This window comes from Cydia fagiglandana, chromosome 24, assembly GCF_963556715.1.
Source record: "Cydia fagiglandana chromosome 24, ilCydFagi1.1, whole genome shotgun sequence".
NCBI classification, from domain to species: Eukaryota; Metazoa; Arthropoda; class Insecta; order Lepidoptera; family Tortricidae; genus Cydia; species Cydia fagiglandana.
Window position 1 is genome coordinate 1,960,884 of NC_085955.1, and position 18,132 is coordinate 1,979,015.

Consider the following 18,132-nt stretch of genomic DNA (forward strand, 5'->3'; position numbering starts at 1 on the left):
AATGTTTTCATCTACCCTCAACTGGCTTAACGAGCCATTTGAGGGTAGATTTTGTTTACATTCATTTAAATACCTAAAGATTATAGTTTTATCCATGATTTATTTTAACTCATTAACCATCCATATATATCCGGAGTCGGTTAAACCGGGTACTTAAATGACCAGCTGCTCATCTCTTGCACTTATCAATATGTATATATAATGTCAGCCTAAAACCCTGTTCGAAATTCTACCTTAAACCTTTAAAATAAGGTTTAAAATAGCTTAAATAAAGTTTCCACTTTTGCATTAAGTTGGCAGCGACGCGAACAAGTCTCAAACCAGAAATATAACCAATTAGACTTTTACATGCAAAAACTATCAGTTAACCTTAAACAAACCTTATTTATAAAGCAATACGATTGGTATAAGTTTTTACAAGTGTATTAAGATAATTTTGTGTTATATAGGGAAAACAAAACAACGATTTTGTTATTTTAGCTTCAATTCTAAGAGTAAGAAGTCTGAGATGGCCAAGAGTGGACATTATTAGTGTATTTCATTTTGTTATTATATTTTAATTGTGAAAAATGATCAGGTAAAGAGAATTGTTTAGTTAAAAGTAATTTAACATAACCTAAATTATTACTATCACTACACCTTATAAAACAAAGTCACCCGCCGCGTCTGTCTGTTTGTGTGTTTATTCGCGATAAACCCAAAAATCGGGCAAGTGCGAGTCGGACTCGCGCACGAAGGGTTCCGTACCATAATGCAAAAAAGGCAAAAAAAAACGGTCACCCATCCAAGTACTGACCCCGCCCGACGTTGCTTAACTTCGGTCAAAAATCACGTTTGTTGTATGGGAGCCCCACTTAAATCTTTATTTTATTCTGTTTTTAGTATTTGTTGTTATAGCGGCAACAGAAATACATCATCTGTGAAAATTTCAACTGTCTAGCTATCACGGTTCGTGAGATACAGCCTGGTGACAGACGGACGGACGGACAGCAGAGTCTTAGTAATAGGGTCCCGTTACACCCTTTGGGTACGGAACCCTAAAAACTACTGAACGGATTTTCATGCGGTTTTCACCTATCTTGAGGAAGGTTTAGGTGTATAATTTGTTAACCCGTACTAAGCCGGGCGCGTCGCTAGTAACTATTATAAGGAAAAACCTGTATAAACTTAATTGTTAGGGAAATAACAAATTTTATTATCTTAATGTATGCTGTGTATTATTTGTCTTACAAATTACCCGACAAGCGTAGGATCCAAAAATGAATAACGAACGAGTGCTTCTAAAATATGAATCTTGAGTGTTGCGAGGTTTTTAGGGTTCCGTACCCAAAGGGTAAAACGGGACCCTATTACTAAGACTTCGCTGTCCGTCCGTCCGTCCGTCTGTCACCAGGCTGTATCTCACGAACCGTAATAGCTAGACAGTTGAAATTTTCACAGATGATGTATTTCTGTTGCCGCTATAACAACAAATACTAAAAACAGAATAAAATAAAGATTTAAGTGGGGCTCCCATACAGCAAACGTGATTTTTGACCAAAGTTAAGCAACGTCGGGCGTGGTCAGTACTTGGATGGGTGACCGTTTTCTTTTTGCATTTTTTTCCATTTTTTTTTTGGCTTTATGGTACGGAACCCTTCGTACTTGCCCGGTTTTTTATAGCACGAGGGCATTGTAATGTACTATAATTATTTAATATGTTGGAATGATAACAAAAAGGTATATTAGATATTATGTTAGACCTCTATGTGTCTATGTAACTGTCTTTAATGTTCTCAAGTTCATAAAGAATAAATACATCTGTCGTAGCCCGTCATCCGTGTTGTTTTGTTTATTCATTCCATCTTAACATTGTTACCGCGATAGTTAAAAAAAAGCGGCCAAGTGCGAGTCGGACTAGCCCATGAAGGGTTCCGTAGCAGCGAGTAACATAATAAACTTCAACTTAATTGGTCCAGTAGTTTCCGAGAAAATAGGCTGTGACAGACGGACAGACAGACAGACGCACGAGTGATCCTATAAGTGTTCCGTTTTTTCCTTTTGAGGTACGGAACCCTAAAAGTACGGAACCCTCGGTGGGCAGGTCCGATCCGCACTTGTCCGGTTTTTTCTGCGTGTGACCAATATCTCCTAACTTGCAGGGTCTTGGCACTGTTGGCGGTGGTCCAGTATGCTGTGGCTATCACTGAACCGTCGCTGGATGAGATCATTAAAGAGATCTTCGGAATATCAGGTGAGTTATCCTAATAATTTTTTTATACAATTTTTTTTTTATGTTTGACGATCCTTTTGTGAAATTCTTAGTGTTAAATTTGACATGTATAATAATCCAATTTTATATGGAATAATATTAACATCAATAAATTGCTCTGATAATTAGATTAAGATTAATTACGATTCATAAGAGCTTGTTGCTAGGCCTACATGAATAAAGTATATTTTGATTTGATTTGATTTTTGATTTAATAAAATTAGTCTGTGCGAAAAGAGAAGAGAAGAGAGGGCCCCAATACATTCCACGGCTTGCAATATAACACTTTAAACTCTCGCGTTTTTACACATATTTAATTACACAAACGGGTCTACCGCGATATAATTTCATTGTTTTTACCTTTAATTCCGACGTTTCAGCTGAGTTGCACCAGCTGTGGTCACGGACAACAACAACGAAACAACAATGAAATTATATCGCGGTAGACCCGTTTGTGTAATTAAATATTCCACGGCTTTTTTTTCGAACAGACTCAGATTAACAACTGTCTAGAGTTAGACCAAGAAAAGTCTGCAGCGATTTTGATAGCCCACGCAGTGCAAGTGTTATTTATACGTCATAATTTCAGAAGTTTGACGTTTAAAAAGTTCGAGGTGTAACGCTACGTCTTACGTAGGCGAACAACGCGCGAACGCGGCGCGGCGCGGCGCGGCGAAAGCGGCCGCCGCCGCGCCGCGCCGCGCCGCGCCGCCTGACATTCGCGTGCAAATCGCGCCGCACCGCGTTCGCAACGAGATCGCTTACGTAGGACACTTCTATGGGCATCAAAGGATTGATTTCGCCGCGCCGCGCCGCGCCGCGCCGCGCCGCGTTCGCGCGTTGTTCGCCTACGTAAGACGTAGCGTAAGTCGGATGACAATGCAATATTATGGTACCATCGAGCTTATATACCATCGAGCTTTATATAGAGCTTATATACCGGGTGTGGCCTATAACACGAGCAAATAATTAAAACATAGATTGTACTCCTCAACCGGTGACGCCTTTGTTCAACAACTTTTAAAAATTACGAAGTATTTAGACTCCCTATTTTTCATACAAAATAAATATTATCTTCAATGGACACCATCGCCACGCCATATCCTTGTGATTGACGTTGCTTGTCACGCCTTAAACATAACAAAATTCGCAATACATTGCGTCTTAGAATAGAATTTAAAGTGTATTAAAAATCAAACCACAAGTTATTTTTAAAAGTCACTGAACAAATGTTGGTCAGTATGAGGAGCACAGCCTACAGTTTAATTTTTTGCTCATATTACAGGCCACACCCGGTATAGCTACTATAAGACAGGCGGTAGAAACTCATCAGTGATAATACAAATTTTTATTTTTAGAATTTTTAGTAGATAAAAGCCTGTACCACAAATGTTTTTTTAGCCAAAAATTATTATTATACTATGTATCGTTTTCAGAAGATGAAGATGACAGCAAAGTGGGGCTCCCGGGCTGCAACGACCTGGAAGGCTCCGGCCGCGGCTGTCAGGAGTGCTACTTCTGTAACCACTCCCTCATACAGGACAGCAGGATTAAAGGAGGACACGTGGAACTGCAGTACGTATATCTAGGTCTAAGCTAGAGCTAGGTCTCAAGCGTGTCCTGTGACCTTAGGGCTCCGGCCGAGGCCCGGGAGTGCTACTTCTGTAACCACTCCCTCATACAAGACAGCAGGATTAAAGGTCACGTGGAACTGCAGTACGTATAGCATCTAGGTCTAAGCTAGACCTAGGTCTCGAGCGTGTCCTGTGTTGATCTTAGGGCTCCGGCCGAGGCCCAGGAGTGCTACTTCTGCAACCACTCCCTCATACAAGACAGCAGGATTAAAGGAGGACAGGAACTGCAATACGTAATATAATTAGCATCTATAGACTGACCGCTTAAATGAGTCCTCGCCTGCGCGGTACGGGGGCGACGGGGCAGGACGACTAATGGTAACATTCCATTTCTAACGCTACGTCTTACGTAGGCGAACAACGCGCTAACGCGGCGCGGCGCGGCGCGGCGAAATCAATCCTTTGATGCCCATAGAAGTGTCCTACGTAAGCGATCTCGTTGCGAACGCGGTGCGGCGCGATTTGCACGCGAATGTCAGGCGGCGCGGCGCGGCGCGGCGCGGCGGCGGCCGCTTTCGCCGCGCTGCTTTCGCCGCGTTCGCGCGTTGTTCGCCTACGTAAGACGTAGCGTAACCGGAGCTGCAGTACCGGTACTGAACGCTTCGCTGTCATTGTCAATTTCCATAGTAAAATTGACAGTAGTGCAGCTGTCGTTGGAAATGGAATATTGGAGTGGAATATAAAATGGAAATGTTACCCTAAGGGTCTCCCCTAATATATCGACGCGCATTCGGCAAAAGCCGATAGGAAAAAGCTTTATGTCCGCGCAATAAGAGCGAAAAACCGGTCGACGCGTCCGGCGTCGTCGGCCGTCGCGAGCCGAGCCAAACGACGACGTTTTCGCTCTTATTGCGCGGACATAAAGCTTTTTCCTATCGGCTTTTGCCGAATGCGCGTCGATATATTAGGGGAGACCCTACGGGTGGCGGGGAAGGTGCGAGCGCCGTACGCTTGCCGCCCGCGCCTTCCCCGTCGCCCCCGTACCCCGCAGGCGAGGACTCATTTCAGCGGTCGGTCTATAAGATCTAAGGGTGGTATTACTGGTATTCCATCTGTCTAATTTCTTTGTCCAATGTCATTGACTCTCACTTTCTCACTAAGCAAAATGTGAGACGCGATACACGAAAAAGAATTGGACAGATGGAGATGACATTCACAATTAGTTAGTGCTTCTGGGCATTTTCCCCTAATCGATCATTGTGCCTATTTTGCGTGAAACGAGGTAGTGCTACTCTAGCCACCCCATCTCTATGAAGCCTAGCAATCTTTTCAGGTTGCTAATAACTGCCTCCTTCAGTGTGCACGGAGTCCCTAGGTATTTGCTCCTGTACCGTAAAATGGGGCGAGTTGGGTGAAATTTGACTTTCAAACCTCGATAAAATTTATTTTTAAATGTGAAAACTGAATGGTGTATAGGTATAATAAGTGGTTCGGACGTTTGTATTTTAGTTTGTATTTTATTTTGGGTAGTTCCATTTCATAACTTTGACGATAAAGAGGAAAACCCACCTCACCCCGTAGTGCCTCGTATTTGGGGTGAGAGGGTTTTTCATACAAAGGTGATTTTGGAAGATTGTTCGATCGATTTTTTTTATTATGCGTATTACTATAGCCCCATTTTAAATTGGAATACATTATTTTTGTAGCAGTAGCCTTAAAATCCCTTCTCACCCCCTTCTCAAACCTTCTCTCCCCATTCATAACCCAACTCTCCCCGCGAAACCTACTCACCCCGTTTTACGGTATACATTACCTGTTTGCAGTCTAGAAGAATTTGTTTTGTTGTTTTCCACTTCTTCCGTGCACATGACATTCACAGTGCCCATACCTCTCTTTTAGACGTAGTTTAAGGACATATTTACTCGGGTTAAAAACTCGTATTATCGCCATTTCAATCCGTCTAGCTGTCCGTCATTTGTCTCAATGTCCAGCCCGCTCCACACTCGTGCGCAAATAGCGGCGCGAAGCCGCAAACGCGAGTGTGGGGTCGATTTCGCAGATCTGGCCTTAGATATAATTTTAACTTGTTTTTTTCTTAATTTTCAGATTAAAAGATTCATCATGCGCCACCACCCAGATATGCTGCGTCCAACAACAAGACCTCGTCAACTATAGGTATAGTCTGTCGATTTGTAGTAGGCCCCGACGGCTAATCCTTTGTCTATTGTTAAGTAAAACCGTACGTGCTACTAACCTACATACATATTTGATCATGTAATGTTTTCATCTAAGTACCCTCAACTAGATTAAGAAGCCATTTGAGGGTAGATTTTGTTTACTCTTTTTAGGGTTCCGTACCCAAAGGGTAAAACGGGACCCTATAACTAAGACTTCGCTGTCCGTCCGTCCGTCCGTCCGTCCGTCCGTCCGTCCGTCTGTCACCAGGCTGTATCTCACGAACCGTGATAGCTAGACTGCTGAAATTTTCACAGATGATGTATTTCTGTTGCCGCTATAACAACAAATAATAAAAACAGAATAGAATAAAGATTTAAATGGGGCTCCCATACAACAAACGTGATTTTTGACCAAAGTTAAGCAACGTCGGGAGTGGTCAGTACTTGGATGGGTGACCGTTTTTTTTTTTTTTGCATATGCTACGGAAACCTTCGTGAGCGAGTCCGACTCGCACTTGCCCGGTTTTTTAAATACCTAAAGATACAGACTATAGATGACGATATATGTACCGTCACCTTGATTAGAAGATTATGGTCAGTGGGTGGCTTTACGGTACTATGTTAATTGATAAATCTGTACATTATATACCTGTAAGGCTATAAGTTTCAATTAAGTTTCAATTGTATAAACTCACTTGAGTCTGGGTTACCTACGAGACAGGCGAAGCCTAGTGTAGGAACCAGAGCAACCATATAATGTATTTCTTAGCTGAGGTCTACACTTTGTCAAATTGTATATAATCTTAGCACCCCTGAAAATGTTTTTGTGTATTACCTACAATAAATTTTTGAAGTTTGAAGTTTTGAAGCTATAAATACGTTTATACGCAGATTGAGTGACGCGTGCGGCATAAACAACCCAGACGGCAAGCCCCGCAAGCGGCGCTCCGCCCCCCGCGCTGTGCTGCAAGGAGAATTCCCGTGGCGGGCCTGGGTTTACAAGTACGTACATTTTTCATCAATAAACATAAACATAATTGATTTAAAAACACGTATTTCATGGTTAGATTCATATAAAACAAAGACTTAAAAATAATGATGGTTTAAATTTACATGGTTTACATCAGTTATGTACTTCCATAGGTACAGAAAACTGTTTACAACTAGATGTAGGTATACGTGTGTCTTTATTCAACTATTCCTAGTAAGTAGGCCTGTACGTATTCCTCACCTAGCTATTTATTACCATAAACAATATCAAGATGCCAAGCCCCGCAAGCGGCGCTTCGTCTCCCGCGCCATGCTACAAGGGCCCTACCCTGGCGAGCGTGGGTGTAAAAGTAATAAGTAGCTCTCATCATGATCATCATCTCCTTCTTCAGCTCGTTACTATTGGGTACCTAATGATTCTCCGATACATTTTTAGCACATTATCGATTCGCAGACAACGATTCGCCGAACATCGTTTTGCAGAGTGATTTATTTGTAAATGTAACTTTATGATGACGACGACTATTATGTGTAATGAGATTCTGCCAATCGTTACTCTTCCAAAGAACCCGTCTGCGAATCGTTGTCGGCGAAACGAAAATCGGCATAATTTTTCTCGGAAAATCAACCATTCCATACAATTCCTGTCAAGTCAGTGTAGCTTATGGCCACATGCACCATTCACTACCCCAGAGTTAACCAGTCAATTTCCGTCATTCAGCGCCCGTCCCCATACAAAATAATAGGTACGGCAGGGCTAAATATTTTGTATGGAGACGGCTGCTATGTGAAGGCACTGCTATCCTAGGAAACCAGAGAGTAACAATATTTAGACTTCATTTTTGTTTTCAGAAAGAACTCCCTCACTCCGCTCTGCGCCGCCTCATTCGTGCACGAAGACACCATGGCGCTCCTGACCCTGGCCTCTTGCGTCCAGGGTCTGTCTGCCGAGGATCTGGACGTAGCTTTCGTGAAGGGAGGACAGCGAGCTTCTGTCGGCAAACTTACTGTACATAGTGGATATAAAGCAGGTCAGGATTTTGAGAAAACATTTCAGCTAATGGTGCTCCTGACCCTGACCCTGGCCTCTTGCGTCCAGGGTCTGTCTGCCGAGGGTCTGGACGTAGCTTTCGTGAAGGGAGGCCAGCGGGCTGCTGTCGGCAAACTTACTGTACATAGTGGATATAAAGCAGGTCAGGATTTTGAGAAAACATTTCAGCTAATGGTGCTCCTGACCCTGACCCTGGCTTTTTGCGTCCAGGGTCTGTCTGCCGAGGGTCAGGTCAGGATCTAGACAAAGTAGCGGCCTCTTTTTCTCATTCTCACGTCGCGTCGCAACAAGTACATCCGTCCCACACCAATTTTGGTGGCTAGCCATATGCCGCGCGTGGCGCTGAAGAAACTTCTCCACAACAACTGGGTGCGTAGCCAATATGCCAGCCGTTTACGCTACGTAACAAACGAAACGTATCTGTCACTGGCGCACTAATATGGAAGAGTGGTACAGAGAGACACAAAGCGTAATAGTTGTAGTGCAAGCGATTGTCACTTTGGCTAGGCACCCTGTTCATCTGCCATCCTCCTTATATAATTGGTAGACTGTATTTTTTCAAATTTAGTATTAATGTTATGTTATTATGTTATGTTCCAGGCCAAGAGACCAACAACATAGCCATCTTGAAGCTCCGCTCATTAGAGTCGACACCGGCCTGGGCCTCCCCTGCCTGTCTGCCTCTGGCCCCACCATCGCATGCGGCCCCCTGCATCACCACCTCTGACAAGGACATTCGTGTAAGTGTCCTAAGATGACCAAGATGAAGATTTTGAATTTGATTTTGAGCTGATCTGATGATGGAGACAGGAGGTGGCCATAGGAACTCTGTGATGAAACAAGGCAACCTAATTGTATTAGGGGTTTCTCGATGAGTATTAGTTGTCTGTCGTAAGAAAAGTACAGTCAGCGATAAAAGCTTGTACCAAAAATGAACTTTTTGCCAAAAACTTATTTCTCTATGCCTTAAGGGACCCACTGATTAACAGTCCGCCGGACGGACTCTTGCCGGACGCCTGTCAGAACAAAAAGTTGACAGTTCCGAGCAACTGACAGGCAGGTACCATCCGGACGGACTGTTAATCAGTGGGCCCTTTAAAGTAGAAACTAACCTAATATAAATTTACTTTTTCAGTTAAACACTATAATACCCCTACGCACAGCATGCACGGAGGCCCACGAGGCCCCACCGGACTCACTGACATGTGCCGTGGCCCCACCCAAGGACTATGAACCGGAAAAGTCTGCAGGCCTCTTCTGCAAAGAACAGGTATAGGTTTCGACCATAGAGAAAGTAGAATAGAGTGCTAATGCTAACTCAATACATTCCGTTTTCTTACCAAAACGCAGGCTAAAGACAGAATGACAAAAATCATTTGCGCTTAGGGGCTATTCATAAATTACGTCTGGACATCGGATGATGGTAGCATGACGTAGGAGGAAACGGGGTTATTCGAAGCATGATTTTTGGATGATTTTAGAGGGGGGGGGGTCAAAAATCGATGACGTAATTTATGGACAGCCCCTTATATGTGTGCGCGGCATGTCTGTACACGCTTCATTGTGTATGTGTGGGTAAGTCGCTTTACTGAGAGGACGCCAGAAGTCCGCCAGATTCATGTCGCGGCCAGTCGCGGGGTGAGGTAATGCGATTCGGGGCGGGGCGGTGCGACTGGCCGTTCTGAATGATAATAGGTACTATTACTTATTCTGTGCTAAAGAGCTCGTGATTCTACTCAGAATCAAGCTCGTTAGCCCGCGTTTTGGTAAAAATAATATGACCATTTAAGCGAGAAGTATCAATGTATATGTTTATGTTTCCGATTCAGGCCACAAGATGGCAGACCCTCGGATGGCGAACCCGGCCCCTATAGAGATTATTTAGAAGACATTTACTTAATATCTTAAGAGCCAACAGGAGTGGTCATTTCTCCATACAAACGTACTCGACTGTTTCCTCCGTGGGTTTTGATGCTAGAGCAATGATTTTTTCAACACAGATTAATATTATCAATATCTTTGTTGAACCGTTTTGCTTTTTTTGATATTTTTGTTTTTTAAGGCGCTAGAGCCCTTTAAAAATGGCCAAAATGGCCTAATTGACTATGCCGCAATGAGAGGCGTAGTATTCAAAACTGATATCAATTAGCCAAAAAAGCAAAACGGTGCGACACAGATAATTTCATAATCATTTAGATTTCCAAGTTTGGTTATGATTGGTTAAGTTTTGGAGGAGGAAACAGTCGAGTACGAAACCTCGATTTTTGAGATTTTTACGCGGGATTTTTCGCCTTGTCCTTATCGCACTCTAGTTTTAGGAGCCGCTTCCGTTAGCGAGACGGGTATATTTACCTAAAATATTTAAAACTCAGCTCCTGTTTCGTCTTATCATGAACGTTTATTTCAGCACGTGACAACTCCATTATACATCCTGCACGGCCTAGCCATATCGAAGCAGGATGACACTGTGACCACCTACGTTAATGTGTGGCATTTCACCGACTGGATCAAGAACCAACTTGGAATAGCTCATTAAACTAATTTACACCTTTATATTAGCAAAGATATATGTAACTCCGTATAAAATAAATAAAGTCTAAGAAAAAAACGTGCCTCGGATGTCAAGGAAAAGTCATTCTCGAATAGATGGCGCCATATACCTTTGGCCTATTCTCGGCTAGATGGCGTTGGCGACACCGTTTGATATTTAACAATTTTAACACATATAAGTGAAAGAACATGTGTCAGTGTGGAACAATAAAAATTTAAAATAGTTTATCCGTAAACATATTTTGATTAATTTATACATTTTCAATTTTATTTTAAGTTTTAATCGTGTGTCGATAGATGGCAGTAAATGTACCGTGACTACAAAATTGACAGGACCCCTCTATACTATCTATTCTTTTTGGTCAACGTATATGTTTATGTTTCCGATTCAGGCCACAAGATGGCAGACCCTCAACCCGGCCCCTATAGAGGTTAGAAGACATTTAATAGCTTAAAATGAACGTTTATTTCAGCACGTGACGACTCCATTATACATCCTGCACGGCCTAGCCATATCGAAGCAGGATGACTCTGTGACCACATACGTCAACGTGTGGCATTTCACCGACTGGATCAAGGACCAGCTTGGGATAGCTCATTAAATTAATTTACACCTTTAGAGCCCCATACTAGCGTCTTTTGAGCGTCGGCGATTAGTTAGCGCTACGGGAAGCGTCGCTGCGTAGTTGCGCCGCAAAATAAATAATAGTACTAAGTACAGAAGACTCACTCTCTAACAAAACGCGTGTTCGATCAGCACAGATATGGCCGCTAGGTGGCGACAGCGCCACGCGCGGCTTATGGCAAACCCCAAAATTGGTGTGGAACGGATGTACTTTTAGCTACCTGTAGCAAAGCGACGAAATCGCGGAGTGAGACAAGTGGCGCTAAGGGAAATAGCGTCGCTGCGTAGTTGCACCAACGTTGCGCCGAACTGCAGTCATAGAGTTGACTAGACACAGAAGCTCGCGAGACGCTATAGTTCCGTTTTTTTAGCATTAGAAATTAGGTAAACAATCTTGATGTGCCTTTTAATTGAAAAACACATTTTAAAAATAAGTTACAGCTAATATGTAACAATTATGAATCTAATACGATCATTTATATTCTTCTGCTTTCATAAGTAATAGTTACTGATTTTTAAAAAGCGTTTTTCAATTAAAAGACATGTCAAGATCGCTTACCTTCTTCCAAGTTCTTTCTAATGCTAAAAAAACGAACTATAGTTGTGGGCTCTTATAGTTTTGTGGCGTCTCCTCTAGCTGTCACTGCCCACGTCGTGCCATAATAATCTAACAGATGGCGTTAGGGAGCTAGAACGTAATTAGTAAGAGACCTACATCGCGCTTACGGAGTTTTAAGAGTCAGTTGCTATACAGTGTGTTTTCTGTAACAGGAGCAATAAATTAAACTGTAGGCTGTACTCCTCAAACTGACCAACATTTGTTCAGCAACTTTTGAAAATAACTCATGTTTTGATTTTTATTACACTTTAAAGTTTATTCTAAGACGCAATGTATTGCAAATTTTGTTATGTTAAAAGCGTGACAATGACAACTAACGTCAAACACCCTGATGTCAGCGTACATTGAAGGCAATATTTATTTTGTATGAAAAAGAGGAAGACTAAAGGATTCATAATTTTTTAAAGTTGCTGAACAAATGTTGGTCAGTTTGAGGAGTACAGCCTTTAGTTTAATTTATTGCTCCTGTTACAGAAGCACCCTGTATATATAACTTCCGACCAACTCTCAGTGGACTTCGGTCCCCAGGCATAACACCCGCCTGAAGAGAGTACTCTCTATTGCCTCTCTACCTACTACAGTTACTCTAGTTTCTTCCAGCACGGCCTAGCTATATCGAGGCAGGATGACTCTGGCGGGCTAGCCAAGGTGACAATCGCTTGCCCTTCGCCATCGAATTGCTTTGTGTTTCTCTATCACTCTTCCATATTAGTGTGACAGTGACATTTGCGGTTCGTTCGCTACGTAGCGTTAGCGATTGGCATGTTGTCTACGGGGCCTGGTCTACGTCATCGTGTGGCATTTCACCGACTGGATCAAGAACCAACTTGGGATAGCTCATTAAATTAGTTTTAGCTATTTTAAATCTCAAAACCTATGTATGTTTTAAGAATAAATGATTTAAAAGTACTTCTAAAGGTATTTTATTATTTGTTTCTATTATGGATGTTTTCTATGTTGTTGTAGGTACATATAGGTATACTCCTCATACTAACCAACATTTGTTCAGCGACTTTTTAAAATAACTTGCGGTTTTATTTTTAATACACTTTAAAGTTTATTCTAAGACGCAATGTATTGCGAATTTCGTTACCTATGCTTGAGGCGTCCATTGAAGATAATATTTATTTTGTATGAAAAATAGGGAGTATAAATACTTCATAATTTTCAAAAGTTGTTGAACAAAAGTGTCACCTTTTGGGGAGTACAATCTATGTTTTAATTATTTGCTCGTGTTACAGGCCACACCCGGTATAATATCTACTTATATCCATGTTAGTTTATCCTAGTCTAGTCCTATCCTAATAAAAATACATTACTATTTGTGACGTTCCATGGTAAAAGGTACCTTATGGCGGCTGGCGTTTACGTCGCATAGTGCCGCAATAATATTGGAGCGGCGTTAATAAAAGCGTAAGCGCCAACCGCCATAAGGTACCTTTTACCGTGGGACGTCACATTTACAGTTCTGGTACTTAGGAGCATGCAGCGACACCCAATGTCGTTTAAAAGGGTTATCTAATATCTTATAAAGGGGTATCTATTGCCGCTAAGAATCGAATATATATATCCAGATAGGATGACTCCGTGAGTCCGTGACCTTTGACATGGGTCAAAGATTATTAACACATTCATTACCACTAAGTGCTACGGGTTACGCTCGTAGCGCGTAGCCACGGTTTCGCCGTATGTAGCGCGTAGTCGCTACGAACAGTGTACCCGACAGTCGGGTTCTTGGTGTTGAATGTGTTAAGCAAGTACATATTTTAATGTAAAAACCCAATAGTTACGTATAAGGAAGCCCTAATCGCGGCCATTAGGCTCGATGGAATCCGCCATAATATTGCATTTCGTAACTACCATAGCGTAGAACAGCTAGTTCACTTTATTAATTTATTAAATTTTATCTTCTTCTTCCTCTTCTTCCTCGCGTTATCCCGGCATTTTGCCACGGCTCACATAGGAGCCTGGGGTCCGCTTGACAACTAATCCCATAATTTGACGTAGGCACTAGTTTTTACGAAAGCGACTGCCATCTGACCTTCCAACCCAGAGGGGAAACTAGGTCTTATTGGGATTAAGTCCGGTTTGTTCACGATGTTTGTTGTGACATTTGTATTTTGTATTTGTATTGAATTTTATATTTTTCTTTTTCTCTCCTTTCCTTTTACAAATAATCTAACAGGTAGTTCTTATGGCTCCTCTACACGATGGGCCAGCGCCGGCCACTTCAAGGGACGCAGCTATGCGGTAGAATGAGATAGCAATATCACTTGCTCCCTCTAACGCATAAATGCGTCCCTTGGACTAGCCAGCGCTGGCCCATCGTGTAGAGGAGCCATAAGTTAAGAGTTACTAACCATATTATGAAGCCTGTTCTCTGAAATAAATGATATACCTATATATATTTTTATATAGCTACATTAGCTACAGTTCTTCTTGCGTTATTTGCGCATTTTTGCCACGGCTCATGAGAGCCTGGGGTCCGCTTGGCAACTAATCCCAAGAATTGGCATAGACACTAGTTTTTACGAAAGCGACAGCCATCTGACCTTCCAACCCAGTAACTAGGCCTTGTTGCGATTGATAAATATCACCGAAAAGCGAATGGTAAAATATCAAATGATACTCGTATCTCGTACATAAGTTCCGAAAAACTCATTGGTACGAGCCGGGGTTTGAACCCGCGACCTTCGGATTGAAAGTCGCACGCTCTTACCACTAGGCCACCAGCGCTCATGTAAGTATGTACAGTCGTGTGTAAAAATGTGGGTACTCACATCAATATCATACTCAAAAATATGACCCGCTCTTAATGTCAGCGAATTAAGCACTATAGGGCATATTTATGAGTAAGTTATATGCACACATATTTTTACACTGTACCTTTCGCCAGGCGTGGCTCACTCCGCGATTTCATCGCTTTGCTACAGGTAGCTAAAAGTACATCCGTTCGACCCCAATTTTGGGGAAAGCCATAAGCCGCGCGTGGCGCTGTCGCCACCTAGCGGCCATAATATCTGTGCTGATCGTAACAGACGCGTTTTGTTAGAGAGTGAGTCTTCTGTACCTAGTACTATTATTTATTCTGTGCTTTCGCGTCGAATGGCGGATTTTTTTCAAGTTCAACCTTCATTAGCCTGACTCTACAAAGAAACAATACACATGCACTTAGAGGATATAACCAGACGGAGTAGCCATTAGCATAGACAAGAGTGCTCACTCCATACATCAGTTTTGGTACCAAAAATATTAGTATTTTCACAGTCGACATCTAGCATCGAGTAGCGGAATTATCAGTACTGCTACTTGACAATAGATGTAGCGGCGACCGAAAAGTCTAATGCTCAACAATTTTCAGCTAATATTATAAACGGATTAACCGGAACTCTATTTTCAACTCTTTCTGCTTCTAATATTAGTTGTAAATTGTTGTTCAATACAATTTTCGTGGGTCACTCGAGAGACATCTAGTATCGAGTAGCGGTACTGATAATTCCGCTACTCGATGCTAGATGTCGACTATGAAAATACTCTTATTTATGGTACCAAAACTAATGTATGGAGTGAGCACTCTATGTACTTTTTAGGGTTCGAACCCAAAGGGTAAAACGGGACCCTACTACTAAGACTTCGCTGTCCGTCCGTCCGTCCGTCCGTCCGTCCGTCCGTCCGTCCGTCCGTCTGTCCGTCTGTCTGTCACCAGGCTGTATCTCACGAACCGTGATAGCTAGACAGTTGAAATTTTCACAGATGATGTATTTCTGTACAACAAATACTAAAAACAGAATAAAATAAAGATTTAAGTGGGGCTCCCATACAGCAAACGTGATTTTTGACCAAAGTTAAGCAACGTCGGGCGTGGTCAGTACTTGGATGGGTGACCGTTTTCTTTTTGCATTTTTTCCGTTTTTTTTTTTTGCTTTATGGTACGGAACCCTTCGTGCGCGAGTCCGACTCGCACTTGGCCGGTTTTTTTCTCTATTCCATTAACAGGCGTTCCCGTCTGTCGAAAATAGGCGGCCAATGATCATACACAATGTACGGACTGACGTTTATCTGACATTTGACGTGCCCGTGGCCTGGCCCTCCCCCGAAACATATATACACATACTTACATGAAAATACATATACATATGTATGTTAGTCTGTATGGTATTTGTAATATGGGCCTTGTTGCCTGAATTAAATATCTAAAAAAAAATACAAGTTTACTGCTACATAACATACACTACTTACATTATTAAGATATTAAAATTATGAATATAGATTTTATTGCTATTGGTATAAGATGCATGCATGTACTAAATACTTAATACCTAGACTTAAGATATATTGAATGCCCTTACAGGGTGTCATGTACCTACTATCCACAAATTGTAACACCTAATGTAATTATGAACATGACTGCAATACAATAAAGAATAAAGAATACATACATTAAGTACATTACTACACATGTTTACTATGGGCCCGATTCGGATTTTGAAATAGACATCTATTAGATATCGTTTAGACATCACCAAGATACGATAACGATATGTTTAAGATCTAAACTGTCAAATTTGAAATTTGCGCGATTCTGGAGATACTCTTTTACGATTTCTACGGGATATGACTTAAGAGATCCAATTCACATCTAATAGATATCTTACTCTATCTAACGTAAAAGTGACATTGGTTGCCCGAATTGCGCTGCAAAAGAGAACTAGTTGATATCTAAACTATAACGTATCTAGAATGGATCTTGTACGTGTCGTCTCTTATGAATATCTTGAAGTTCGAATACGGCAGTATGACATTTACTTGACCTATCGTTTTGTGTGATGTTGTTCAACTTTAATACTTCTAGAAAATGTATTCCAATGCCCTTTATTTTTATACATCGAGTAGGTATTATTAGTAATTATTCAAACAATTTATTTTTAAACATACTTAAACAATACTGTCCTAATCTGTCGCTGACACAAAAAAACAAACATACAAAAACAATATTAAAAATGTCAAATTTCAATACGGAATTAAATTATTTTTTCGAGAACCTGCTAATTGGTTTCTAAATGTAAGTAAACATATTAATTATTATTTATTTACGTCTTAATGTAAATACCTATTACAAAGGAGGGTGGGCTAATTGGCCTATTGACCAATAAGGACAAGCTATATTTTTTTTTTTATTATGAAAGGGCTTACTCATGGCCACAGACTAGCCGAGGCGTAGACGTGGCCTACGATGGAGCGAGCTCGCCCAGAAGGTGCCTGTTCACTCTTGATTTGAAGGTTGCCGGGTTATAAGAACACGGAAATATAGACGCCGGCAAGGAATTCCATTCCTTATTATATGTTACTGGATAACTTATTTTAAGTTCTAAAACTTTTACTATGGCAGATAGTCACCGCAAAAAGTAGTGTGAGCCGTGAATATAAACGTAGCTGTATAGATTTTTTCGATGTTAAGTTCCTGTGTCGCAGATCATTAAGGTTTTGTTATTGTGGATGATTTGGTGTCACGATATTTTAGTTATATATTCGGTTTCTTATTCTTATTTCTTTTTTGTCATAATTTTTTATAAACAGAGATTTGACAAGTCTCGTCAAACAAAAATGGAGTAGGTATATGAAAAAAACCTTTCCAATGGTATTCTTATTGGTTCATAGGCCAGTGTCCATACAAATCTGCCCATCCTCCTTTTCTATTGTTTTAGTGACTTCCAAGTTATCGATTGATATTAACTGAATATATACATATTAATAATAATATGTATATAGAATATGAGCAGGGCACGTCTGCCGAATGCACCCGGAGCGCTAGACCAAACTAGCTGCACGTTGCTTAACTTCGGTCAAAAATCACCCGTGTTGTATGGGAGCACCACTTAATATTTATTTTATTCTGTTTTTAGTATTTGTTGTTATAGCGGCAACAAAAACACATCATCTGTGAAAATTTCAACTGTCTAGCTATCACGGTTCGTGAGGTACAGCCTGGTGACAGACAGACGGACTGACGGACAGCGGAGTCTCCGTAATTGGGTCCCATGTCTACCCTTTGGGTACGGAACCTTAAAAAAATATTACTTGTGCCTCACAGAAAGTGCTCGAGCTGTTCTCAGCTGTGTTCGTTGTATTGCGCAAATGCGCAACTCATGCGCAAGCGACTACGGTCAAATAGCAAAATGATGTAACTTATACATTTGTGTTTTTTTTAGACATGGCATTGGAAACCGGTTAATTTGTATATCGAATTTCATACTTTAAATAACCTCTAGCCGCCCATACGTCAAACCTTGCCAAG

At 41.4% G+C, this 18,132-nt stretch overlaps 1 protein-coding gene across 1 annotated transcript; it reads left to right on the forward strand.

Moving 5' to 3' along the window:
• The first annotated feature begins 481 nt into the window (after window positions 1-481).
• LOC134676586 (uncharacterized) lies at window positions 482-12,746 on the forward strand. Its single transcript, XM_063534978.1, has 9 exons — window positions 482-577; window positions 2,142-2,233; window positions 3,688-3,826; window positions 5,932-6,000; window positions 6,894-7,004; window positions 7,845-8,185; window positions 8,644-8,783; window positions 9,179-9,313; window positions 11,067-12,746. Exons 1-9 carry the CDS (start codon window positions 570-572, stop codon window positions 11,193-11,195), a joined length of 1,164 nt encoding a protein of 387 aa, XP_063391048.1. The 5' UTR covers window positions 482-569; the 3' UTR covers window positions 11,196-12,746.
• The last annotated feature ends 5,386 nt before the right edge of the window (window positions 12,747-18,132 follow it).

What these genes read in the sequence shown, in the direction of transcription:
- LOC134676586 (XM_063534978.1), top strand. An exon ending in GGAGGACACGTGGAACTGCA is followed by an intron (nt 3,827 to 5,931) that starts GTACGTATATCT and finishes CTTAATTTTCAG; the next exon opens with ATTAAAAGATTCATCATGCG. An exon ending in ACATAGTGGATATAAAGCAG is followed by an intron (nt 8,186 to 8,643) that starts GTCAGGATTTTG and finishes GTTATGTTCCAG; the next exon opens with GCCAAGAGACCAACAACATA.